Source organism: Stegostoma tigrinum, chromosome 11 (genome assembly GCF_030684315.1).
Source record: "Stegostoma tigrinum isolate sSteTig4 chromosome 11, sSteTig4.hap1, whole genome shotgun sequence".
Classification (NCBI taxonomy): Eukaryota; Metazoa; Chordata; class Chondrichthyes; order Orectolobiformes; family Stegostomatidae; genus Stegostoma; species Stegostoma tigrinum.
In genome coordinates this window covers 25,244,327-25,272,143 of record NC_081364.1, presented here as the reverse complement: position 1 = coordinate 25,272,143, position 27,817 = coordinate 25,244,327, and the positions used below count along the sequence as shown (strand labels likewise).

General features: G+C 39.0%; 1 protein-coding gene across 1 annotated transcript; it reads right to left on the bottom strand.

Moving 5' to 3' along the window:
- Positions 1-873: 873 nt before the first annotated feature.
- Positions 874-27,817, bottom strand: isy1 (ISY1 splicing factor homolog). Its single transcript, XM_048547865.2, has 11 exons — positions 27,735-27,817; positions 26,335-26,357; positions 22,724-22,775; positions 22,275-22,340; positions 14,358-14,400; positions 14,160-14,272; positions 12,855-12,972; positions 12,153-12,275; positions 4,933-5,048; positions 3,470-3,556; positions 874-3,126 (listed from the first exon to the last, which is right to left on the bottom strand). The coding sequence occupies exons 1-11, from the start codon at positions 27,735-27,737 to the stop codon at positions 3,019-3,021; spliced, it is 852 nt and encodes a 283-aa protein (XP_048403822.1). The 5' UTR covers positions 27,738-27,817; the 3' UTR covers positions 874-3,018.

Genomic DNA, 27,817 nt, shown 5'->3' with positions numbered 1-27,817 from the left:
CACCTGCTCCTCAGACAGTAAGCCCTTCTCCCCTGGGATCATTCTTGTAAATTTTCTCTGGACCCCCTCCCATACCAACACATCTTCCCTTAGATGCGGGGCAGAAAACTGCTCACCATACTCTAAATGCAGCTGGACTAGAGCCTTTTTCAAACTCAGCAATACATTTCTACTCTTGTATTCAAGACCTCTTGAAATGAATACCAACATTGTATTTGGCTTCCTAACTGCCAACTGAACCTGCATGTTAACTTTAACAGAATTCTGAACATGGACTCCTAAGTCCATTTATGCTTCAGATTTCCAAATTCTTTCATTGTATAGAAAATAAACTATGCCTCTATTCTTCCGGCCAAAGTGCATAAGGACTACTAGCCTGCTGACTGAGTCAATTCAGCAAAGTCTTCAACTCGAAACACTAACTCTTTTTCTTTACATTGATGCTGCCTAAGCTGAGGTCTTTCAGCTTTTGTTTTATATTCACTTCTGACTGGCCCAACATCAAGAATCTGCCTGCCATCCTTAGTTTAATGGCAAGCAGAAAATTCACCAATCAGGAGGCCTACTGTGGAAGCTAGCTCCATGAATCTCACACCTGGCAAATGCAGGTTTGAGACCACAGTTGGTTTTGACATTCAGGCCCAAAGTCTGCAGTAAAATCCAATGCTTCCTCACCAAACAAGTTATCTTCTCAAGTCTTTTGATTGTATTCATAGTAGTTTAAAAAAAATGCTGAAAGAAATTTTTTTGGGATTTACTGAATGATTCAATGTGCTCACTTAATGTTTAGTAATGATATTTAGTTGAGCAAATGAAACCTAACAGAAGGTGCTTTGTATATTAAATAAGAAGCACATTCCTAATTATGTCTCGTGGAGCAATTTATATGGATTTATGAAATTAGTTTTAATCAATTACAAATCACGCTAATGTTAGATCAGATTTTTTTCCCTTGTAGCTTCATGTATATATGCATCTGCTTTATCAGCTAGGATACACACTGTCCCAGAAGTATCATCCATGATATTTTACAATTACCAATTGAACATATTTTTAGAAGTGAGATAATTTTGTTACTGAACTGCCAAGGGGCTATTTTTAAATACATGCAAAATTATTGATAAGGACAGACATTTGCCACATGTACTGATTAATTTACGTTAAGCAATTGCTGACATCAAGAAAACTTACATTGTACTCAAAGCATTAACTCTGGTTCTCTCCCGCCAAATGCTGCAAGACCTGCTGAGCTTTGCTGACATTTTCTGTTTTATTTCAAATATGAATTGAATTTATTTTTTATCACGTCATCTCATTCTTTTGGAAGAACTATTGAGAGATTGCCTTAGTGAGTGATTTGGAAAATAGTATTTGTCCATCTTATCCTCGTCAGATTGCATATTCTGACTGAATGCATCTAAAACAAAGCCCAGTGTGGTTTCAGAACCAGAAGATCTATAATTAATAAGATCTTCTCAGTTCAGCAGGTGCAATGAACAAAGGAAACCACTATATATTACCTTCATTAATTTCACGAATGCATTCAGGCATGTGAACACAGGCATTCTATTTAAGTTGTTAGAGAAAACTAGTTACCCACTGAAACTACTTAATGTGATCTCTTTTCATAACAACTTGATGGAATATTGTCAGGTATGTCAGGGCAATACCTGAACACTTGGATCTTTGACAGGGTCAAGCAGGGTAATGCTATGGTACTCCAAATTTAAACGTCTTCATTGTATTGCAGTCGTACATCTTCAGTTTATCCACAGATTAAGTACTTATGTCCCAGAACTGACACCGAACTGATCAGTGCAGCCTGCTTAAGATGCAAGACAAAGCTGTCCTTAAGGTCACACAATAGTCATACCATCACACTGGCATTCCATATTGAAGAACACCTTCCATGGCAAATGGACATAATCTTTTGTGCCTGTGAAGAGTTTGGTTTGACTATCCGCATGGAAGACAGATGTTACGTTCCAGGAGGTTGTTGATAGCTTCACATATCGAGACTCTATAATAATGAGCCAAGTCTCACTTAATGCTGTAATCAACTCATCAAAAAAAGCTGTGGATGTTATGTCCAAGCTGAGTAACAATACATAACTATAACAACCCAAGATTGACAAACTGAATGCACCAAGCCTGTGTCCTTAGTGCACTCCTCTAGTGATATCTGGGTAAGGATCTAGGCAGGATCAAGCAGATGGACAGTTTCCATCTTTGCTAGTTCAGATATATCTGTCATTTCGTGGCTGGACAACACCACCAATATCAATATAATGAGTTCTGAGGAAGGGTCACCGGACCCGAAACATTAACTCTGCTTTCTCCCCACAGATTCTGCCAGACCTACTGAGCTTTTCCAGCAACTTTGTTTTTGTTCCTGATTTACAGCATCCGCAGTTCTTTTGGTTTTTACTACCAATATCACAGTGACCCAACAGCAGTTCATTGGATGGATGACAGCCGCATACCCAAAAACCTCCTAAAAGGTTGTATTGCTCTAAGAAGTAATACAGTTGCTATTGTGCTAACATTAGAAAACATCCAGATGCATAACCCTAGGAGATTGTAAGAGCTGCATATGCTGGAGACAGAGTCAGCACAGTGTGGAGCTGGAGGAATACATCAGGTCAGGCCTGCTGAAGGGTGTAATTTCAAAGTATTGATTTTCCTGCTCCTCTGATGTTGACTGATCTTCTGTGTTCATCCAGCTCCACACCAAACTGACAGATGAATAAACCATTATCTAAAAAAGATAATTTTATTAAATGAGAAATAAAAAATAAATTCAATTCATATTAACTTTAAAAAAAGTTTGTTATTTACATAAAGCACTGTCTGGTCTCCACCCAGAACCACCACCAATGACAAAATTGGGCATTTCTGGTCACTGTGCAACAACGTTGATGATCTCCATGTCTTATTTGGCGCACAACATCTACAATCCTTATACTGTTGGTTTCATTTAAAACAAGCCCCGTTGTGTCGGCTATCAAAAATTGTATGTTACAGTCCAAGAAGCCTCTTTGCATCCTCACTTTGAGCCATTAAAGTTTCACTAGCATATTTCTGTAAGAGCTCCATTTTCTTCTGTCGTACAAGAGCCTCCTCAATCTGTAATGGCAGAAATTAAAGATAGTTAAGTTCTTACATTCAGAAAAGTAGTCCAAATAGATAATTATGTTAAGTACTAAATAGAATTATATGCTGTACAGCATAATGATCCAAAACTGTAAAAAGAGTTGAAATAAGTCACATTTGGAAGTACTCGTGACTCAATTTCTTAAGAATGTACTATGGGCAACATTTGATGGTCATTTTTAGAACATCATTCCTTCAACCCACAGCTATAATCACAATTAGCAGCCTGAAGTTAAAAATCATAGGCAATTACGTTCTCACACACAATCTGCACTGCAGTGTTATTGTATTTAGAATTTCTTCAATGTTTTCTTACCTCTTTCTGTGATGGTACAGGAACATGAGCTATAAATTTTTGCTGGTTTTCTTCTCCTTCCATCTGTTCCCCACCTTCATCATCAGACTAATAAAATAAAATAAATTTATTAGAACCAGAATCATGTTTTGGGTTATACGGATTATCATATGCATTTAATAATGTAACTTTTAGAACAAAGGTCAAACGTTCAGATGTCACAACTTAAAGTATTAGCTGCTGAAAGAAACATTAACATTCTTTTTCTTTCTCTAGTTACCAACATCATTTTTTCCTCAGTAGAAAAAGCAAAAGAAAGGCTTAACTATCATACATTAATGGGAAAATAATGGCATAAATATACAAAACACAGAACTGCATTGAAGAAGGTTTTGTGTACAGACCACACCATCTATGTAATCTTAAAAAACAGATCAAGTCTTACAGACATCGGAATATCAAACTGCAAAAACTGCCAGAATATTCTTTTGTGAAGACACATCTTCACACAAAAATTATGTTTCTGCATCATTGTAAAAATGCTTTACAGCAGATTCTGTTATGGGGGATTCTGTAACAATAATATATTGAATGTCAAGTGCAGATGGTTAGGTTCTTTCTTATTGGAGATGGCCATTACCTGCACTTGAGACTTAAGTCGCTTGTCAGCCCAATCTCTGAATGTTTTCTAAGTCATGCTGCATTCAGATATGGACTACTTCAGTACCTGGAGTCCCGAATCTTATTGAACATTTGTACAAGCTGTGAACATCGCAACCTCAAATGACTTTTCCATCCAACATAAGGTCTGAAAATGAATAGATTTATGACGCTATCCTGGGCAACTCCTGCAGCAATGTACTGAGACAAACAATTGTCTTCTACTAATCACAGCCATCCTTTTATCTTTCTTTGTATTGGGGATGACTGCATATATGAATTGCATTGGCTTCAATTTTGCCATGGTTCCTTGATGTCACACTCAGTCACATGTTACTTGATATCAAACGCAGTCATTTTGAGTTCACCTCTGGATTCAGCCCTTGCAGTACCCAAACTGAGCATTGCTGAATAGATTTGTTACAGTTTAGGTTACCCTTCATAGGGCTGCCAAAAGTAATCAAAAGGAGACAGACGAGGCTATATTTGATAGGATAGGATTTTCCCTGATTTTTGCGGACAGGACATAACTAGGCAATTTTACACATTGTCTTAATGATGCCAGTGTTTTCCAAAATAGTCCTATGCAGAAAAGAGGTCAGTCATAATCTTACTTTATGATGGAACAGGGCCTTTGGAGTGATATGAATGTCGCTTCCACCAATTCTTAGGTTCTTATAGACATCAGATATCATTACATATATGCTCTTCGGAGTGTTGGTGTGGACTCAATGGGCTAATGGATTGCTTCCACACGATAGGGATTCTATGATCTATGATCTTTTCTGTGACTATTCCAATTCAAATTCAGGTACCACATTTACCTCATCATCTTTCACTGCATAAATGTTTACTTCTTCCTCCTCTTCTTCTTTGTCACCTCCACTTTCAAGTCTGGCCTCTTTATCAGCCTTCCATTTTTGCACAGCTTCCATGATAACTAAGGGGGGGTGGGGAGGTGGTGGTGGTGGTGTAGAGGGAGAGAGAAAGAAAAGTTGAATAGTCAATTCAAGTGTAACTATTTGTTGCCAGTTAGTTTGCCCTTGGTCAAAGCACAAATGCTCTTGTTCACCTTAAGATCCAGATCACTAGGCCAAATGTCTATTACTGATAGTTATTCAATCACATGACTGGAAGCCATAACAGATATAGCTGATCATAATGAAGACGTCCAGCTCTCAGAATCTGGGAACTGTGGAATTCAAAGCCAGCATATTTAGCAAACAGACCATCACAACACAAAACATACTACTGATCTATGACTTCAGATTTCAGCTTCAAGCTTATTCATCTATGATGCCGATTGCCGAAGACAATCAATACCTGCTGACACACAGATGGCTATGAATGAATTGCCTTGCAGAATGCAAAAATTGTAGATTTAAGGGGTTGGGATTTCAGAGCAAGAGAAGGAAATGATATTTTCAAAACAATTAGAGGAACTGATGGGGCAAAGAGAAAGAAGACTTGGTTAGAAGACTAGAATCAGGAGAAATTAGAACAGTGAAATCAGGAAGCACTTCTGCTCACAAAAGGGTTGCAGAAGTTGTGCAAACTCAAGTTAATACTAGATCAATTATTCAATACAAATCAGAGATAAATAGACTGGGTGTATAACAGGCTCAAGGGACTAAAGGATTTATCCCCAATTTTGACATAGTAACATGCAAAAAATTTAGCACTTTTTTTCCCTGCAAGCACAGTGGTGTATATTACTTCTGTGCTTTATTGGATATTTTAAAAATGTACACTATCCTTCGCAAATCTGTGATGCCCAAAATTATCACAATTAATGAAGTTACACTGATAATCACATGCACAGTTTTTTTACTGCATCAGCTAAACCAATTTAGTTTATTAATGTTGCATATTACATCAATATAATGTAATAAGAAATGAGATACCACTGATGAGAAGAAGTCACATGTACTTCATTAAAATCTAAACAGTTCACATATTGCAATTGTATGTCTTTCAGCAGAAGTCTACAAATTTCATTTTTGAATTCATTCACAGGATTTGAGCATTTATTGGCCATTCCTAATCACACAGAGGACAGTTAAGAGTCAACCACATTGCTATGGACTGGAGACACGTGTAGGCCAGACCCGGCAAAATTGGGAGTTTCCTTTCCTAAAGGACATTAGAAAACCAGATAGGTTTTTCCAACAATTGACCATAGATTTAGTTATAATTAGGCACACAATTCCAGGTGTATATTGAATTAAAATTCCACCATCTGCTTTGGCAGGTTTCAAACCCTGTTCCCAAGAGCCTTTTCTGGATTAATAGTCTAGTGATAATACGTCTTCACCTTTGCCTCAACCTTTACAGGCACCTTACAGAAAGCTAGTAGATGACAAGATTGAGTGTTCAGCTTTAAAACAAAATCAATATGGCAGGAACTAATTTCAGATTAGCTGAGAATGGCAACCTTCCATGTGACAGATAATGGGAATGCAGCCTCAGAAGTTATTGGAGTTGGTTGCGATCATTACTGTGATATCATAAATACTGGAAGCATTGTTAGAAAAATAAAACCTTTCCCATGCTCATACACGTACTTATTAGGAAATTCATTCACGTGTCATTACCTTAATCACATTCTCATGATCATTATCCACTTCCCAGAGCATCTCAGTCAAACTCAGCAGCTAGCTGTGCATGCAGATTTACACGCCCTCTGCTCTGCAGGACAGTACATTTTTGTGTGGGTCTTAAGCAAGACAGTGATTAGAGTTACTACCCCAAAAGAATTACCACTATTGTTCTAAACTGACAATGCATGACCAGTCTTCAAAGAACAAATTAATGCAATAACTTTACCTTAAAAGGGATACCACTATTGCTCCTTTTTTAGCCACACCTACATTGAAGTTTTGAAGGTATGCAGGGTCTGAATAAATAAGGCTAATTCAGAAACAGTAAGCATGTTGCCAAAATTGCATGCATTTGGAATTTAACTGATTAAAGCATTGATTTGTGACTGAAGGAGAACCACATGATCTATAAAAGTTACACTTAAAACCAGAGCATGCAAAAAAGATTAAAGAAACCTTCTGCAAACTACAATAATAAATTATTTAACATACTAAACTATATTCTTGAACGCAAGACACAATAGCACAATTAGTTAAAATAACAATGTCTTCTGGATCTGAATACCATCAAAATGAATAAAAACTTGGCTATTAAAGCAGGGTAAATAAGGAATAGTAGTACATACGGACCAAGGTTAAAGATTTAAGACTAAATGGTTGGATTTTCCTATTTTTAGGCAAAATTATTTTTGGGTCATTCAACAGCAGGGATCCTGTCACAGAGACTAATTTTCACTCTTTACATCATTGATTGTGCAACTGGCCTCATTGGCATCCTTCTCGTACATTCTTGTGGCAGGAGAGGCGAGTTTCCAGCCACTGTCTGGATACAAGCATACAGGCCACCAGTATATTTAAAGCCCAGATGGACACACTTCAGATGCTGCAAACCAGGAATTACCTCACACATTGACATCTTAGGAAACCAAAATGTCTCAGAAGGGGAAGCTGGCACCTCACTTTTCAGATGTGGATTTGGAGATCCTGGTAGATGGGGTGGTCAAGGCAGCCATTTTTTTTAAAACCATGCAGGTCACAAGAGGATGCCAAGAACCAACTATAGCAGGCCTGGATAGCCTGGGTCAGTGCTACCTGCAAGATCAAACGGAATGCAGAACAGTGTATCAAAAAGGTCAATGACCTGTGTTTCACAAGGCTAAGTACAATAACAATCTCTGAGACCTCACACTTACTATAACTCTACCATTGCACACAAACCTCACCAATGTTCATTCACTACAACTTTATTGTTGCATGCAGCAAGCCAACAGCTCTCTCCACCTTCACTACTAACTGTTACAATCTTCTGATTAAAAAGCTATGCAATCCAGAAAGTCTGGGAGCCTTCAAGTAATTGCAAATTTATTGAGTGCTAAGAAATGAAACTAAGAGCCACATGATGCGTCCTGTATTGATGAATGAGACGGCTACCAGAAGCACAAAAATCAAAGGTGTCCCTGAGCTCTAAATTAAAGAGTTGAAAAGGTGAAATGGATCCTGAGTAAAGTGGAGATTAGCCATAATAACATCGGGGAGGCTGGTAATTTGCCGATGCCAACTATAGTAGACAAAGGTTGAGGAGGACGTACTGTGGGACAATTCAACGACATGTTGGTGAAGGAACTCTAAGATGGAGTCCTGGAAAGGCAGGCAGACAGTTGCATCTGCAAGGTACCCACAGTGACTATCAAATCAGGAACTGTTGCCACCTAATTTCTTGGGAGAAATGAGAATTACAAACTGCATATAAAGAAGTTTGGGGTATTAATAACATGCAAATACATGGAAAGTAAAGAGTCATCACATCAGCAAGATCCTGATTTCACCATTTACATTTTGAGGGGAAGAAAACAGACCTGTTTTTTCTTAAACGTTGAGAAGCAGATCTTTTCAGTTTCACTATATTTCCCCACAATTTTCACTACTGCCCATGTCATTCAAACCATGGGAAAATGTAAGTGAACTCTAAAGTAAAGAGCTGAAAGTTTGAAATTAGGTGGCAACAGTTCCTGATTTGATAGTCACTGTGGGTATCTTGCAGATGCAATTGACTGCCTGCATTTCCAGGACTCCATCTTAGAGTTCCTTCATCAACATGTTGTTGAACTGTTCCACAGTACATCCTCCTCAACCTTCGTCAACCATACTTGGCATCGGCAAATTACCAGCCTCCCGATATTATTATGGCTAATCTCCAATTTACTCAGGATCCATTTCAGCCTTTCAACTCCTTAACTTAGAGCTCAGGGACACCTTTGATTTTCGTGCTTCTGCTAGCTGTCTCATTCATCAATACAGGACACATCATAAGGCTCTCAGTTTTATTTCTTAGCACTCACTCAATTTGCACTTAATGGGAAAAGTAAAACAGAATATTCTGAAGAGGAGTGATATTTGATTCAAACTGTTAATTTCAATTTTCTTTCCACAGATGCTGCCAGACCTGCAGAAGTCTTCCAGCAGTTTCTTTTTTAATCTCAGATTTTTAGCATCCATAACATCTGCTTTTATTTTAATATTTTTAAAAGCTACAGAACAAAACTGGAAAAGCACGCTTGATAAAACTCAGCTTATTAATACAGTAAGAACAGAACCATGCAATTCAATCTCGAAATGGTTCAACTGCTACAACTGATCTCAATGCTCCTTTCATGGAGCTCAAATTATATAATGTAGTCCCAGTTTCAATCACTCTCCAGCAACCCTACTTGGAAGAGTATGTTGTATGGGTGCCCACACATGTGCAGTAATAGAATTCTTGAAAGCCAAGGCTCAGTTGACCGGTGGTAAATTTGTGACTAAACAGTAAGTCAACATTACAGTCCCATTTCAGGCTGATAACAGAACAGAGGGAATAAAATAGACATGCTGTCAGTCAGATTTTATAACAAAAAACTCTGGGAGGAGTGGAATATGTTGTTTAACTTCGTTATTAAATCAGATTAACAAGTCATATCAGGCTCTATTGTATTGAATATTTAATTTACTTTCTGAAAGGCTGGAGAATAGCACAAAACATCGGCACCAGAGAGGAGGCTTAATATTACTCTGCAAATTGTCATTATTTGTAATACCATTATTGGACAACATGATGATATGCCTGAATGTAAAACACTCAGACTGCTAAGGGAGAGGCCAGCAGCATTGGATTAAAAACAAAAAATTAGGACAGAACCTCATTCTTTTGTCTATTAAATTATTGCAATTATTGGGCAGCAAGTCTATAAAACTGTAGAACTCAAAAGTTGCTGTCACTGACTTTCATCTCTTCTACAGGTTGGAGATGAAAATCTTAAGAAATTGCATAAATTTATAACATTTTTGCAATCCAATCTAAGAGTCTGTGAAAAAGTCATCTTTTTGGACAATCTGCAAATGGGTTTTCTAAGTGGCATAATAAATAATATTTATTGAACAACCTCGCCAGCCCTCAATCACTTCAAAAAAAAATTGCCACAATAAATAAAATATCTCAAAGTTTTCTGGGACGTTTGGTTATTCAGATTCTTCCTCAATTCTAAGTCTATATTGCATTTATTTTCATCTGTAAAATTACTACAGTGAAGTGTAATCAATGCATTTTATTTCATTGTGTCCAGGGATGTGTAGGTGAGGTAAATTAGCCATGAAGAATGCAGGGTTACAGGGATAGGGTAGGGGCCGGATCTAGTCGGATGCTCTTCAGAGGGTCGATGTGGACTTGATGGGCTGAATGGCCTGATTCCACACTCTAGGGATTCTTTGATTCTAAGACAGTGAGAACCCTTCGGTGTCATTGGTTCCTCATCATTTTTGATGATACTGTTCTTGAAGGATGTCAGGGTTTCCCTTACAAAGTGTCCGAATCTCACTCCTGACAGGAAAAATGAAATCTTTGCCACACAAATCATTAGACCTTTGCAGGCAGCTATCTTTGAATTTAGTGACAAGCACTACTATTTCATCACTGACAGCAAAAATCCAAACAATCACTGAGCAATCAAATAAAACGTTCTAGACATTTCACACATATGATTTAGAATTATTGTACCTAATATTATGATGTGTAATTACTTGCATAAATGCTTTAGGTATAAATGTGTATTTTATCACATAACTGTTTTCTTACTAAAGGCTATCCAATGGCTGTTAAGTTCTGCCAAGAACATATTTTAAAATATTCTTTAGGAAGTTCTCGGGTTAGATAATGCTTTAACCTCTAAAGTAATTATGGATGAGCAGGCATGCTGGCCCTATGTATAAAAAATCTGTAGAATGAAAAGCTTGAAGGTTCCTTTATCAATCCTGTCAAACTCACTTAGTGCACATCTGACGTTAGTGAACTCATCAAGTATTTTTCAAATATGGACTGATGGTCAAATGTACAGACTGCTGAAAGTGGTTATAAACCTACAGCAACTAGCAGAAGCTGAAGGTCCTCTTTGGAATGTAATGGCACTCGCCCACATGCAACAAACATACATAATTCAATTGTAACTTTTAAGTCTTAATATAACAAATGTAATATAATAATTGTGTGCATTTATGTCCCAAATTCTATCAAAAGTCCTTTAGGACCACATGAAGGTCTTTCACCTGGGCATATTTATCAGAGGTTTGAGCAATAGGTAAAGCTGGTTTTTCCATGCTGTTCAGTGCAAGAGGTGTTGGTCACTATCAGAATGCTACCGTCAAACCAAGATCATTTATTACGCAAATTGGTAATATGTCATTTGAATTTCACAGCCAGTGTGATACCAAGTATGTAGGTCAGTTATATGTCCCAAAAATAGCATGTTGCTTTCACGGTTCACAACAAGCAAGGCACTGACCATACCCAACCAGCATGTACTAGCAATATTCACAACTGGGTCTAACATGCGATGCAATTCTGCAGTTAGACACCTTTTGTTGGTTGATCCTGAATGCACAAGAAATTGTGCTATCAGTCAGGCTTGCACCTGTTTCAACCCAACAAAACAGGTAATGGCCATTCACGGGTTCACTTCTCAGGAACCACAATCAACCTTCCTGGTTTAAAATTTAAGCAGAGCCAGGCATTTAACTGTAAATCAACCTAAATGAAGGCAGTCTCCTCGGCAATGCCTCTATCACTGTCCGTTTGCTAACCAATCAGCACTTGCCTTTCATGCAGTATAAATGTTGACTTTTGCCTGGAATTGGTAATCGGTAATCTTGCAAATTGTCCTGTGGAGTGCAAGATGAAAAGCTTCAACAAAATGTGTTTATTTTCATAAATTCTCAAATTTTACAGCCGATTGCTGTTTGGAATTGGATGTAATCTGTGTCAAATCATGTTATTCCAATACAGATCAGACACTTGTCCAATATGCCAATAACCTGTATTCGTCATTTTAAAGGATATAAGCAAATGCACTATAAGTACAGAATTCTTATCTTAGTTACATCTGCCAAACTGTAATCAGTTGGCTCTTTAGGTTTACCTTGCTTCTCAAGCTCTTGTTCCAGAGGTAGAAGGACACCATCATCTTCATCTCTGTAACCATAATAATCTGCATCAATGTCTTTCATGAGCTCAGCGCGGGTTTTTCGTGGTGGGGCAGGTGCTGCAATCAAACATATATGATTAAAAGGTATGTTGTAATTTCTTAGAAGACGAACAACAAATATATACAATACTACACTGCCTACAAGTATATATTTAATTTTGATTGATTTTTAAAAAATTCTTGTTAACACCCTTTACCAATATTATTAAAATACTATGTATAGCTAATATTACCCAACATCTAAAACGTTAATGTGCATCGATAATTTGGGGCACGCCATCTGAACATAAGCAGGCAGCACTATAATCTGTTTGCAAAATCAGTGATATTTTGCACTGATTGGAAGACTGACAGCAGGGCTCCTACCCACTAGGTGATGTCAGGAATATCAGATAAAAGAAAATTGGAAGTCAGCATACTTTGAAATGAGACAATTTTTGTTTGATACTATATGTTGAATAACTTTAGCTTGCTTCTTAAGCAATGCAACTACAATTCTGGAAGAGAAGTCTTGCATTGTTTGGGTTCCTCCATACCTCAACTAATGCCCAGCACACTTTCTTATAGACTGATGTTTTTAGAATTAAAGGTGGAAAGAAATTGGTGTAAAAGGATGAAGATTCTTTTAAAACGTACGTTCTTTTTCAAACAGTTCTCGTACTCCTGGCAAATCTTTGGCTGCTCCAAAATACTTGTATCCTCTATTGCCTGGAACTTCTTTTCCCTCATGATCCAACATTTTTGGTCCAATTTTCTAAGTGTTGAAAAAAATCTCCATGTTATAAAAAGCATTATCCAGCATATAATCTTACTATGTTGCATTAGAGCCAACAGGAAAGTGTAATATCACTGCACAATGAACAATGAATACACAGCTCCAGGGTCAGAAGAATGCAAGTCCGAATCACATGTACCTATAGCAACGTTGAAATCCTTGATTTTAGTTGTTTCACAGAAGGGCAACACCCACTGTCTTAAACTCTTCACTGTGAACAGTTTTAAAATGACAATAGCAAACATTTGAGGGGGCCATTCACCTTCTACGCTGGAGATTGTGTTTAATTTATGGAATCCCAGAAAATTACAACACAAAGAATCTCTGTGTTAAATTGATAAGAAAATTAAAATACAAATTCCAATATTACACCTATTCAGCAATTGATAGTTGAAAAATATGCTGCTCAGTCCGATAATGTACAATATATCACGTTGAAGGAAAATGAAGTGTTAGAATTTAGATCCCAATAAATGTCAACAACATGAAACATGCAGGATATTGCTCAGAAAAGCACACTTGATGGTGAAGTCATTGGCAATAGGTAGTAGAAAAAAAGGGACAAGTGCTTGATATGGGATGGGGAAACAGAAGTGATACACGGGGGCCCTCTGTCCCTGGACTGAGAGGCCTGGGTTCAAGTTCCACCTGCTCCAGAGGTGCATAATAACATCTCTGAACATGTTTATTAGAAAAGCAGGTTAAATTACAAAAGATAGTAGTGATGTGTGACAAGAAGAAACATGGCAAATACAAGTACTGGAGACAGATAGGTAATCTGGACTATCAGCAGAGTGAGAAATACAAGCTATGCAGCAGGCAGCTTAAAGGTACAGCGAGCAAGGAAACAATACATTTCTTGCAACTAAAGGGACCAAAGGATGAAAGGGTATTTTCATGTTCCCTGGCATTTGAAGATTTAAAACACAGGAAAATGGCTGTTTCAGCAATAAATCAGAAGACCAATTATTTAAATAGTGTAACAAAGGTTCCCCAAACAACCAATTTACATATTTCTGCCATAGGACACTAACCTCTAAATAGACGCTATTAAATCCTTTGTTTCAAGGTTTCGATTCAAGTATGAAAATGCATAACTTCTAACAGCCACAGCTGCCATTGTTCAGATGACATGAATGGTTATTAGAGTTTTCTAAGGTACTTACTCCATAGTCTGGACCTCCTAATTCCTTTATTCTGACTTCCCAGTGGCCCTTCTCTCGTAATAACTTATTGATTTCATCGTTCAGATCACGAATCCGAAATTCTCCCAAACCAGCTTTAAGTTTGAAAAAAAGCGTATACATTACACAAATGCATACTATAAAACTGAACACAAATTTGAAAGAATTGCAGAAACTTACCATTTTGTATCTGGGCTACCTTCTTGGAAATTTCACTTATTATCTACAAAATAACATAAATGTTTAATTATGAAATAGACATAAGCCACAAAAATTATGAAAACTTACATAATGAGTATCCCCTAAAAATATATTTACAAGTTTTTATTTCTAGAAACAATAATAAGGCAACAATAGCACAATCACATAGAAGGGATGCCTTCAAACTTAAACATTTATAAAGTTTCAAGCATCTATCTTTAAGCTAAGTCCTAAAGCTAATATTAGAAATGGCACAGGCAAAACAATGTGTAAGCGATTTTATTGATCACTTGCAGCGTTACTTGAAATTCAGCAAGTTATAACAAATACTTAAGTGAGAAATAAAAACTAAAAGAACTGCAGATGCTGTAAATAAGAAACAAAAACAGAAACTGCAGGAAAAGCTGAGCCGATCTGGTAGCATTTGTAGAGAGAAAACAAAGTTCTGAGGAAGGGTCACTGGACCCACAGATGCTGCCGGACCAGCTGTGCTTCTCCAGCAATTTTTCTTTGGCAGTTAATATGAGAAAAACATTATCATTTAGAAGTAATTTAATCAAAACATGAAACATTTTCCGCAATAACATTAATTCAAATTTATTTAACAGTAAGGTTATTTATAATATTGAAATAAAGTTGTCTTGCATTAGACTACATTAGAATTAATGCTTTTACCTCCCCCCCATGCTGCAAGGCTATGTTTTAATAGCTATTTTTTGCTTTCACGTATGAATTAAAGATTATATTATACTTACAACTATTATTTAATATAAATATTTGAAAAAAATTAGGAAGAAAAAAATTAAACATCTTCACGGTTATTTCCCTGAAAGACATTTATTACCATTTCAGTGTGAAATTCCAATAAAAATACCTAATTAATGCTGACATCCACAATTTTACTTCAGTGATTTCTGCACGGGGGTATAATTGGATTGAAAGAATCGGCAAAAACTTAGCAGATGAAGGAAAGTGTAATGTCATTCAATTTGGTAGAAGAATCAAAAGGCAGATTATTATTTAAATGGAGAGAAACCTTTTTTTAAAAAAAAAGAGTTGCAGCACAGGGAGATCTGGGTGTTCTTGTACGCAAAACGTAAAAAGGTTAGAATACAAGTGCCCCAAGTCCTTAAGGCAAATAGAATTTTGGCCCTTATTACTAAGGATTTGGAGTCTAAACATAGGAAAATCTTGTTATGAATCTCCAAGCTGTCCAGTATCTGGAGTACTGTGTACAGTTTGGTCCCCATTTTTTGAAAGAATATACCAGCTTTGGAGGCCATTCAAAAAGAGATTCATAACTCTAGATTCCTGGAATGAAACAGGTGACTTATCAAGAACAGCTAACAGTTTAGTGCTTTATGCATTTAAATCTAGAAGAAGGAATATTGATCTTAATGAACCATACAAGATTCTGAGGGGCTATGGTAGAGTAGATGTTGAAAAGATGCTTCCACTGTTGGCAGAATTTCAGATTAGGGACATAGTAATACAATAAAAGGGGACATCATTTAAAACTAAGACGTAAAAGAATTTCTTCTCTCAAGGGCAGAAAATATCTACAAATCTGTACTCCAGAAGGTTGTGGAGGCTGGGTCACAATGTAATTAAAGAAGAAGTAGATAAATTTAAAATATAGGACTCAGAGTGACAGGATAGGCTTGAATGGGCTGAATTACATAGTTGTGTCCTCTTTCTTAATTTGTGTAATGCTATCTGTTTATGAAGAAATAGAATACATTGTGAATGGGATCACACAATTATTTGTCAATTCACAAAATGTTCATTGGTGCCATTAAACAAAGAATAATTGTGCTTTAGGAAAGACGTGTAAAATAATACAAAACATTTGAACATTCATAATAGAATTACAGAATTGTTAAGGTCCACTAGCCTATCACATCTACACCAGCTCTCCAAACAAACGTTGTGATTTAGTGTCATACTCCTGAACTTTCCCAGAGCCCTGTACATTCTTTAAACATGTTATGCTCTTTCAAATGCCTCAAATAAATCTGCCTCCACACCACTGAACCACTCAGTGTGGGGAGCAAAAATTTCTTCTCACATTTATTTCTTTTGCTAAACACTTTAGATTGATGTTCACCATTCACAGGAACACTGCCACCCTATCTACTCTGTCCAGGCTTCTCATGATTTCAAAAACAAATCCTCAATCAAATCTCCTCCTAGCTTTCGCCTCTGCAAAGAAAACTGCCGCAATTTCTGCAACCTCTCTCTATAGCAGAAGTTCCTCATACTTGGAACCATTCCTGTAAACTTCTGCACTCTTTCTAATACATTCACATCCTTCTAAAAAGTCTGATGTCCAGAATTGCAAATAATATTTCACCTGAGGTCGAATTAGCGTCTAACACAAGTTCAGCATAGCCTCTCCACTCATGCTATATGTTGCTATTAATAAAACCTAAAATTCTGTTTTGTTTTAATAATCAGGCTTTTCACCTATCCTTCCACATTTACATAGTAGAATTAGCTTATTCTTCATCTGAAATGATAATAATTGCATATATTGACAATAAGACTCAATGTTCGGCCCCAAAGCAGTATTTATAGGGTGTTCATCTTGTACTCAATAATCTAAATAGTTTTATTATCCCTACACCTCAATTGTGCGGAACTTTAGAATTCACTTTTCAGCATCCACTTAAAGAAGGAAATATTCTCAGAACTTTGAGAGAACCAATAAAGGTTTATATATAAATATTCAAGTTCTATACTACCAAAATGACTACATATAAATAGCATTGTGAAAACTACATGTTGCAAAGTAACATAATTACCAAAAAGTACATTTAAAACATGTGTCATGCAATATAATTAATGTTCCCCCTTGTTGCATGTGACGTTTTCCTGTTGAATATGAAATAAGTCACTAAATGAACAGAGATTTATACAAAATGGTTATTAAGATAATATCAGGTTAGAGACGACAGAATTGTCGTCGATTCAGTATGAATGGCAGCCGATTCCCAACACTTTAATAAGCGCAATATAATGGAATGGGTAGAAAATTCTGAATATTATTTTCAATGGGTAGAAACTCAGCCACAAGATTTTAAAATGCTGCCCAACAGACTAAGGAATTCTTCATGCTGTACAAGAAGGACAGTCTGGTATTAGATATTTCTACAACCGTTTATGCTATTGAATGTGGCTGTGGCACTTCTTCAGTGTTATCTTTTACTTTACAGAAGCAGGAATAGCGCAGTATGTCTGGCAACATCTGTGAAGAAAAGAATCAGAGTTAACATTTTGGATCCGGTTTCTTCACAGTTACTGCCAGACCTACTGAGCTTTTCCAGCAACTTCTGTTTTTGTTCCCGATTTACAGCATCCGCAGTTCTTTTGCTGTTTAATCAAAGTTAACATTTTGGATCTGGTGACCCTCCCTCAGAACTGATGCTAGCTATGAAAATGTACAAGATTGGATTGGGGGACAATTGATAGGGATAGAGCCCAAACAGAGACAGAAGAACAGGTGACAGACAAAGGAGTGAAAAACGATTTGTCTAGGAGGGTGAATAGCTGTTAATGGAGACTGTTAATGGCCAACAATCAGCTGTGTGTAATAGCAAACTATGTGATCACAAGGACTGACGTGTAGGGGTGGGGTCTAGGACTTAGAGTTCGAGCCCTAAAGTTATTGAACTCGATACTGATTCCAGAAGGCTGCAGGGTCCTCAAGCAGAAAATGAGGTGCTGTTGTTCTTCCAACTCATGCTGAGCTTCACTGGAGCACTGCAGCAAGCCTGAGACAGAGATACTGGCCAGGGAACAGGGCAGTGTGTTGAAGTTCCAGGCAACTGGAAATGAAGAGCCATTTTTTGCAAACAGAATGTAGGCGATTGCAGGAGATGATGCTGTGGGCCTGTGGGAGGGGTGTTGGCAGTGAAGGAACAGTGAACCAGAGTATCCCCAACAACTGTCCTTGTGAAGGCAGACAAGTGACAGGACGCATATATGTATGTGGTACTGGCCTCTCACTGAAGGTGGCGGAATTGGCGCCTCATTATTTTCTGGATGTGGATGCTGATGGGATGGTAGTTAAGGCCAAGTGGAACGGTATTGCTGTTGAGGAAGGGAAGAGAGGGGATGAATGCCAACGTGCAGAAGATGCGTCAGACCTGGTCGAGGGTCCTGTCAACAACAGTGCTAGGGAATCATCAGTGGAGGAAGAAGGTGCACGTTTCAGCGGCTCCCTTGTCGAAGTTGGCATACTGGAACATACGTGACAGAGATGGAGGAACTGGGGGAAATGGGACGGAGTCTTTACACGAAGAAGAATGCAAGAATGTACAGTCCAGCAAAGCTCAACGCAAGCTGGAAGAATAACACCTCATTTTCCACTTGGGAAACTGCAGCCCGCTGGGCTCAATATTGAGTTCAATGTCTTTAGGCCTTGAACTCTCCTGTGGTCCTAGGGCCCTCCCCCGAATACCAGGCCTTGTGATCACAGTTTGCTATTTAACACAACCCATTATTTGGCACTGACAGTCTCCATTAACGGCAATTCGCCCTCCTGGCCTGATCGTTATTAACTCCTTTGTAGGTCCAGCTGCTCTCAATCTATAAGCTCTACCTCTTGCTATCGTTTATTCCCTACCCTCTCCCCTCACCCTATCTTCTGCATAAAAACCAACACTTTTCTAGCTACCATCAGTTCTGAGGAAGGCCCACTGAACATGAAATGTTAACTCTGATTTCTCTTCACAGATGTCACCAGACCTGCTGAGCTTTACCAGCAATTTCTGCTTTTGTTTCTGACTTACAGCATCTGCAGTTTTTTTTTGCTTTTTCTTTTAATTATTAAAAACAGAACAGGAATCTACCCAAATTCCCTAAAATTTCAAACAATCTGAAACTTGATTATAACAAACTTCCGAGCATGGATAACAAGGCTGGATATAAAGTATTTAATAATTAAACAAATATATTATTTTGCTAAATCCATTCCAGAAACTAATAGAGCTCAACGGAATTATAGAACATAGAACAGTACAGCACAGAACAGGCCCTTCAGCCCACAATGTTGTGCCAACCATTGATCCTCATGTATGCACCCTCAAATTTCTGTGACCATATGCATGTCTAGCAGTCTCTTAAATGGCCCCAATCACCTTGCTTCCACAACTGCTGCTGGCAACGCATTCCATGCTCTCACAACTCTCTGTGTAAAGAACCCGCCTCTGACATCCCTTCTATACCTTCCTCCAACCAGCTTAAAACTATGACCCCTCGTGCTAGCCATTTCTGCCCTGGGAAATAGTCTCTGGTTATCAACTCTATCTATGCCTCTCATTATCTTGTATACCTCAATTAGGTCCCCTCTCCTCCTCCTTTTCTCCAATGAAAAGAGACCGAGCTCAGTCAACCTCTCTTCATAAGATAAGCCCTCCAGTCCAGGCAGCATCCTGGTAAACCTCCTCTGAACCCTCTCCAAAGCATCCACATCTTTCCTATAATAGGGCGACCAGAACTGGACGCAGTATTCCAAGTGCGGTCTAACCAAAGTTTTATAGAGCTGCAACAAGATCTCACGACTCTTAAACTCAATCCCCCTGTTAATGAAAGCCGAAACACCATATGCTTTCTTAACAACCCTGTCCACTTGGGTGGCCATTTTAAGGGATCTATGTATCTGCACACCAAGATCCCTCTGTTCCTCCACACTGCCAAGAATCCTATCCTTAATCCTGTACTCAGCTTTCAAATTCGACCTTCCAAAATGCATCACCTCGCATTTATCCAGGTTGAACTCCATCTGCCACCTCTCAGCCCATCTCTGCATCCTGTCAATGTCCCGCTGCAGCCTACAACAGCCCTCTATACTGTCAACGACACCTCCGACCTTTGTGTCGTCTGCAAACTTGCTGACCCATCCTTCAATCCCCTCATCCAAGTCATTAATAAAAATTACAAACAGTAGAGGCCCAAGGACAGAGCCCTGTGGAACACCACTCACCACTGACTTCCAGGCAGAATATTTTCCTTCTACTACCACTCGCTGTTGGCCAGCCAATTCTGTATCCAGACAGCTAAGTTCCCCTGTATCCCATTCCTCCTGACCTTCTGAATGAGCCTTCCATGGGGAACCTTATCAAATGCCTTGCTGAAGTCCATATACACCACATCCACAGCTCGACCCTCATCAACTTTTTTAGTCACATCCTCAAAAATACTCGATAAGGTTTGTGAGGCATGACCTTCCCCTCACAAAGCCGTGTTGACTGTATTTGATCAAGCCATGCTCTTCCAGATGGTCATAAATCTTATCCCTCAGAATCCTTTCTAACACCTTGCAGACGACAGACGTGAGACTTACTGGTCTGTAATTGCCGGGGATTTCCCTATTTCCTTTCTTGAAGAGAGGAATTACATTTGCCTCTCTCCAGTCCTCAGGTACGACTCCATTGGAGAGCGAGGATGCAAAGATCTTCGCAAGTGGCGAAGCAATTGCATTTCTCGTTTCCCAAAGCAGCCGAGGACAAATCTGGTCCGGGCCTGGCGACTTGTCAATCTTAATGTTTGACAAAATTTTCAGCACATCAGCTTCCTCTATCTCTATCCATTCCAGCATGCACACCTGCTCTTCAAAGGTTTCATTCACTACAAAGTTCGTTTCTTTCGTAAAGACAGATGCAAAAAACTCATTTAGGGCTTCCCCTACCTCCTCCGACTCCACGCACAAGTTCCCTATGCTATCCCTGATCGGCCCTACTCTTTCTTTGACCATTCTCTTATTCCTCACATAAGTGTAAAACGCCTTTGTGTTTTCTCTAATTCGTTCTGCCAAGCCTTTCTCGTGCCCCCTCCTGGCTCTCCTCAGACCATTTTTGAGCTCCTTCCTTGCCTACGTGTAATCCTCTCTAGCTGAACTTGACCCTAGCTTCCTCCACCTTATGTAAGCTACCTTCTTCCTTTTCACAAGAAGCTCCACCGCTCTCGTCATCCAAGGTTCCTTTATCTTACCCCTTCTTGCCTGTCTCAGAGGGACATATTTACTCATCACTCGCAACAACTGTTCCTTAAACAGTCTCCACATGTCTATAGTTCCCTTACCATGGAACAATTGCTCCCAGTCCATGCTTCCTAACTCATGTCTAATCGCGTCATAGTTTCCTCTTCCCCAATTAAATATCCTCCCATTTTGCCTCATCCTCTCCTTCTCCATAGCTATGTAGAATGTGAAGCAGTTATGGTCAATATCACCAAAATGCTCTCCCACCACAAGATCTGATACCTGCTCCGGCTCGTTTCTGAGCACCAAGTCTAGAACGGCCTCTCCCCTCGTCGGCCTGTCAACGTACTGCGTTAGGAAACCCTCCTGAACACATCTTACAAAAACAGCTCCATTCAAATCTTCTGCTCGAAGGAGGTTCCAATCAATATTAGGAAAGTTAAAGTCACCCATTACAACAACCCTACTGCGTCCACACTTTTCCAAAATCTGTCGACCTATGCTTTCTTCAATCTCCCTGCTGCTATTGGGGGGCCTGTAGTAAACCCCTAACGAGGTGACTGCTCCCTTGCTGTTCCTAATTTCCACCCATACTGACTCAGTAGGCAGATCTTCCTCGACAATGGAAGCTTCTGTAGCTGTGATACCCTCTCTGATTAGTAGTGCTACACCTCCTCCTCTTTTTCCTCCCTCTCTATTCTTTTTAAATGTTCTAAACCCTGGAACATCCAGCAACCATTCCTGCCCATGAGAAACCCATGTCTCTGTTATGGCCACAACATCATAGCACCAGGTACTGATCCATGCTCTAAGTTCATCACTTTTATTCCTGATACTCCTTGCATTAAAGCAAACACACTTTAACCGATCCCTTGGTTATGAAATGTTAGATTTAACTAGAATATTTCACTCACCTGTCTTCTCCATTTCTCTGCTTTATGTAAATCATTACACTCTGATGCAAGGAATGGCCTCCTCTCCTACTGAATACAGAGACAGTAATCAATACTAACTCCACAGCAAATAATGCCAACTTTAAAAAGTTGGTTGTATAGCAAGCAAAATGGTGAAGAGGTAAGAATCTGATTATTCAACTGCTACCAAAAAAGATGATGGAATAAGAATGCCACACTAAATTTATTTTGCTAGAATGTGATCTGTTGGCCAGGCACTACTCATTACTGATATAATTTGACTGGTCATGGGTTGATAATAATTAAGCATTTTCCCAATATTGTAAATATCAAGGAGAAACTTAAATAGTTGAACAGCATCTATACTGGGTTTTATATTAATTATTTTGTTATACAAAGTGGTCCTCTTTACTGCATCTTGCTTGAAAACTATTGCACAATTTACCAACCTTAACTTTTCCATCTTCCAGCTGGGCTTGGCGAAACCTTGCCAGAGCAGTCCTGAAACAAACCATTATCATGAATTATTAATTCAACTTTCAAACATTCATGAGAACGTTGCACTGCAATACAAAAGACACACAAGATAATCCAGAAATGTAATAAGTAAACTTATTGATACAAGAAAATAAATGAAACAAAAGCAGGAAATGATGTTAAAACTCAAGGATGGGGTAACTGAACACCTTAAAAGTTTTCAGTTAATCAGGTAAAGCTGGCACGGTAGGTCATGCATGACAAACGTCATATTAGTTGTTGAAGAGGTGACTAAAGTAGAGGACAGCAGAATATCTATGGATGTTGTACATATGCGCATGGAGACAGCATTTGATAAAGACCCACATGACAGATTGTTAACTACAGTAGAGGGCATGACGGGTAGGTACTCAAATTGGAAGCATTTGACTAGTGCTGTCCCACAAAGATCTTGATTATTCACATTACTTATTAACAACTTGGATAATGTCATAGCAAGTCATGTTTGAAAGTCACATTCTCAGTGCAAAACAGAAAGCTTAAACATTTGCAGCAATCTTTGGCCAGAAATGCCAAGTGGAAGATCTATCTCGATCTCCTCCAGTGGTCCCCAGCATCACAGATTCCAATCTTTAGCCAATTCAATTCACTCCATGTGGTATCAAGGGCTACAGGCCCTGACAACATTCTGGCAATAATACTACTGATTTGTACTCCAGATCTTGCCACTCCACTGGCCAAGCTGTTCCAGTACAGTTACAACATTGGCATCTACCCAATATTGTGAAAAATTGCCCAAGTATGTCTTGTACACAAAAAGCAGGGCAAATCTCATAAACATCCCAACAGTCTACTCAATCATCAGTGAAGTGACGGAAGGTGTTATCTACAATGCTATAAAGCACAACGTGCTTAGCAATAACCTTCTCACTGATACCCAGTTTGGGTTCTGCGAGGGTCATTCAGTTCCTGAACTTGTTGAGCCTTGTTTCAAATATGGTCAAAAGAGCTGAATTCCTGAGATAAGGTGAGAGTGACAGCTCTTGACATCAAAGCCACATTCCACTGAATGTGGCATCAAAGAGTCCTAGCAAAACTTAATGGATATCAAGGGGCAAACTCTCGTTATTTGAAGGCACACAGGAAAATGGTCATATTTGTTGGAGGTTGGTCATCTCAGCTCCAGGACATCTCTGCAGAAGTTCCTCAGGATAATTATGTAAGAGTTCTCAATTGGGTTGCATTTAATAGCTTAGAAACTGCTACTAAGTTACTCATTTATTACAGATACTTTCTAACAATCTGTTCAGAGATGTTATTACACATACCTGGAGCAGGTGAGCCTTGAACTAGGGCTCCATGGTCCAGAGGTAGGGATACTACCATTTTGCTACAAAAGGCTCTGTTAAGGATGCGCCCAGGCTTGAACTGAGGAACCTCATGATCTGCAATCAAATATTCTACTGCTATGTATAGCCCCTTCCTATTCAGAGGAATTATTACACACCTGTGGAATAAGCGAGATTGAATCCAGGCCTCTTCATTCAAAGGCAGGGATATTACCACAGGACCACAAGAAGCCCTTATGTCCTCAGCCCAAACATCTTGAACTACATTAATGACCTTCCTTCCATTTTAAGGTCAGATGCCATTAAGAAACAAGTAGCCCGTTTGAGGGGCAGCATTTCCTCAAGCAGCCTCACCCTCCATCATTGGCACTCACTCACAGCAGTTTGCTCCACCTGCAAAGACATACTGCAGAAATTCACCAAAGCTCCTTCGACAGCACCTTTCAAACCTACATCTATTCACCAAGAAGGACAAAGTCAGGAAATACCTCTGAACACCACTCCCTGCAAATTTCCTTCCAAGTGACTCACCTTCTGACTTGGAAATATATCATCCCTCCCCTATCACCGACTCAAAAATCCTGAAATTTCCTCCCTGAGGACACTGTGGGTGAACCTACTGACGGCAGCTCACCAGCACCTTCTCACTTGCAACTAGGGACAGGCAATAAGTGCGGAGTTGCCAGAGACCCCTACATCCCATGTATGAATGAAAAATAATTCCAAATTTGCCGAGTTAGGTTGCATTGTATAATGTGTGGGAGGCAGCATAAAATTACAAAGATGTACTGATAGACTAAGCGAATTGGCGAGCTGTGCATACTGAGTTCAATGTGAACAAGTGTGAAGATCCCCATTTTGGACCAAAAAAGATGGATCAGGATACCTTCTACATGATACAAAGTTAAATACATTTGATGTCCAAAGAGATTTGGGGGTCCAGATGCATAGGTCTTCAAAATGTCACAAACAGATGAAGAAAATAATCAAGAAAGCTAATGGAATGCCGGTCTTTATATCTACAGGATTGGAGTACAAAGATGCAGAAGTTATAATGCAGTATACAAAACCCTGGTTAGACCCCACTTGGAGCACTGAGAGCAGATATGGGCACTACACCTTAGGAACGATATAGTGGCCTTGGAGGGAGTACAACGTAGGTTTAGAAAATGATACATGGACTTCCAGAGTTAAGTTGCGAGGAGAGATCATACAAATTAGATCTGATTCCGTCAGACCTGATTGAAGGCTTCAAGAGATTACAGGAAAAGACAAGGTAAATAAAGACAAACTACTTCCACTGGTTGGGATTCTAGAACTAAGGGGCATAGTCTGAGAAGTAGAGCCAGACTGTTCAGGAGAAATTTTAGGAAACATTTCTATACACAAAGGGTGGTTGATGTTTGGAACTTTCTTCCACAAATGGCAGTGGAGGCAGGATCAATTGTTAATTTAAAATTGTAGATAGATAATTTTTTGATAAGCAAAGATGTTAAGGAACATGGGCAGAAGATAGTAAAATGGAGTTAAGCCACAAAATTGCTATGATCTCAATGAATAGTGGAACAGACTTGAGGGACTGAATGGCTTACTCTTATTTCTATGTTTCGCATGAATCTTCAGATACTGAAGCAGTCTGTGTACACATGCAGCAAGGCCTAGAGATCACCTAGGCTTGAGCTGATAGGTGACTACTAACATTCATTCCGTGCAAGGATCAAACAATGAACGCATCAAACAAGAGAGAATCTAACCATCACTCCATGACATTCAAAAGAAATAACATTACTGAATATCCCACCATGAACAACCTGGGGGTTACCATGGGCCAGAAGCTGAACAATATCCACCACATAAATACTTAGGCAACAATAGCTGGGAATTCTGCAGCAGAAACTCAGCTCATTTCTCTTCAATGCTTGTTCAAGGACCAGTCATGATTGGGTTGGAATACTCTCCACTTACCTTGATGGGTGCAACTCCAAGAACACTTAAAAAGCTTGACAGCATACAGGACAAGCCAAACATTCACCAATGAAACAGTGTGTTATCACCTATAGGATCTACTAAAGCTCCTTAGGCTGTCCCTTTCAAACCCAAACAGCTAAAATGGACACCAAAATTCAAACAGGTCAAAAAAAACAAACTACATGGAATCCAAAAATTCACAAAACCTGTAGAACTTAGCTGAAAGTTGGATTGAATTTTAAATGACTAAAATGAAATGTACTTACATTGCCTTCTCAGCATTTCGAGCCTGTGGAAGGGAAAGTGAATTTTACATTACATCATTCAATTTACAAATGAGTACCCAAACTCTACTCAACATGACGAGACAACTTTATTATGCCATTTCAATCACTTAGCAAATGCATATAGCAGGAAAATAGTATGTTTATTAAAAGCATGCACTGAAATCATAGTTCTCAAGGAAAGTATTTAATCCATGTTTCCAACAAGAAAATGGGAGTTTTGACAACATTAATATTGCACTCACAAATTCATCAAGTGAACATCAGATAGAACTCAAACCAAAAAGGGTCTGTCTGAACTAAATTAACACATCTTAGAGTTAGTATTGCCATAATCATTCACAGCATCACAGGTTACGGCTATGTGTTAGCAGGAGTACGGAGAAAAAATACTTCAAGGCTCATTTTACTATGCAATAAAAACTTGCAAAAGCCAAGGAAATGGGTTTAGCATTGATTTGTTTTTAATTCATTTGTGGAACGTGGATATCGCCAGCTGGCCAACATTTATTGCCCATCCCTAGTTGCCCTCAAGAAGGTGGTGGTGAGCTGCCTACTTGAACTGCTGCAGTTCACCTGCTGTTAGGGAAGGAATTCCAGCATTTTTGACCCAGCAACAGTGAAGGAATGGCAATCTACTTCCAAGTCAGGATGATGAGTGGCTTAGGAGGGAAACTTGAAAGTGATGGTGTTCCCAAAAAAGTTGCTGCCCTTGTCCTTCTAGGTGGAAGTGGTCATGTGTTTGGAAGTGCTGCCTGAGGACCTTTGGAGAATTTCAGCAGGGCATGTTGTAGATAGCACACACTGCTGTTACTGAGCGTCGGCGCTGGAGGGAGTGGATGTAGTGCCAATCAAGCGGGCTACTTTGTCCTGGATGGTTTCAAGCTTCTTAAACGTTCCAATTGCATGGCGGACCCATTTCTACACTGTAACCCATCTGATCATATAAAATATGCAATTTGTGCTTAGACATGCAATTTAGTTTTAAACAGCAATATATCATCTCTAATGCATGGCATGTTAAACTAACCTTAATCCATGAGCATAGTTATCTTAGTACAATAAACGCTACAATAATAATAGGACCGCATTACTGTACTGGCCATTCGAACGAAATTGACAATTAAACACTGGGTACTTTGATCAGTTTAAGCTATAAGCCTGTGCACAAACATTCCGCAGTGAAGTTAGAAACTGAAAATTGGCAAATACAACTGTTAGGAGGTCAGCAATCGCCGGATCGATACTCTCCAGAACAAGCCTAAAGACATTCGCGCATATCTTCCAACAAGGCGTAGAGGACGATGCACGGCGGGGCGAAAACATGTCCCGTCTACTCACCTCTTTCTACCACCGTTTATAACTATCAACTTGATACATACCATTGTAAAAAGTTATCAGCAACTACGATCGTGCACACAATGCTTCAGCTGCCTGGTGAGGAACCCGGAAGCGGATCTCTCGG

Bases quoted from the DNA above. Each gene is read 5' to 3' on its own strand.
- isy1 (XM_048547865.2), bottom strand. The intron at 14,401-22,274 runs GTGAGTGAAATA...GTTATTTTGTAG, and splicing joins CAGAGAAATGGAGAAGACAG to ATAATAAGTGAAATTTCCAA. The intron at 3,557-4,932 runs GTAAATGTGGTA...TTATTTTATTAG, and splicing joins ATGCAGTGAAAGATGATGAG to TCTGATGATGAAGGTGGGGA.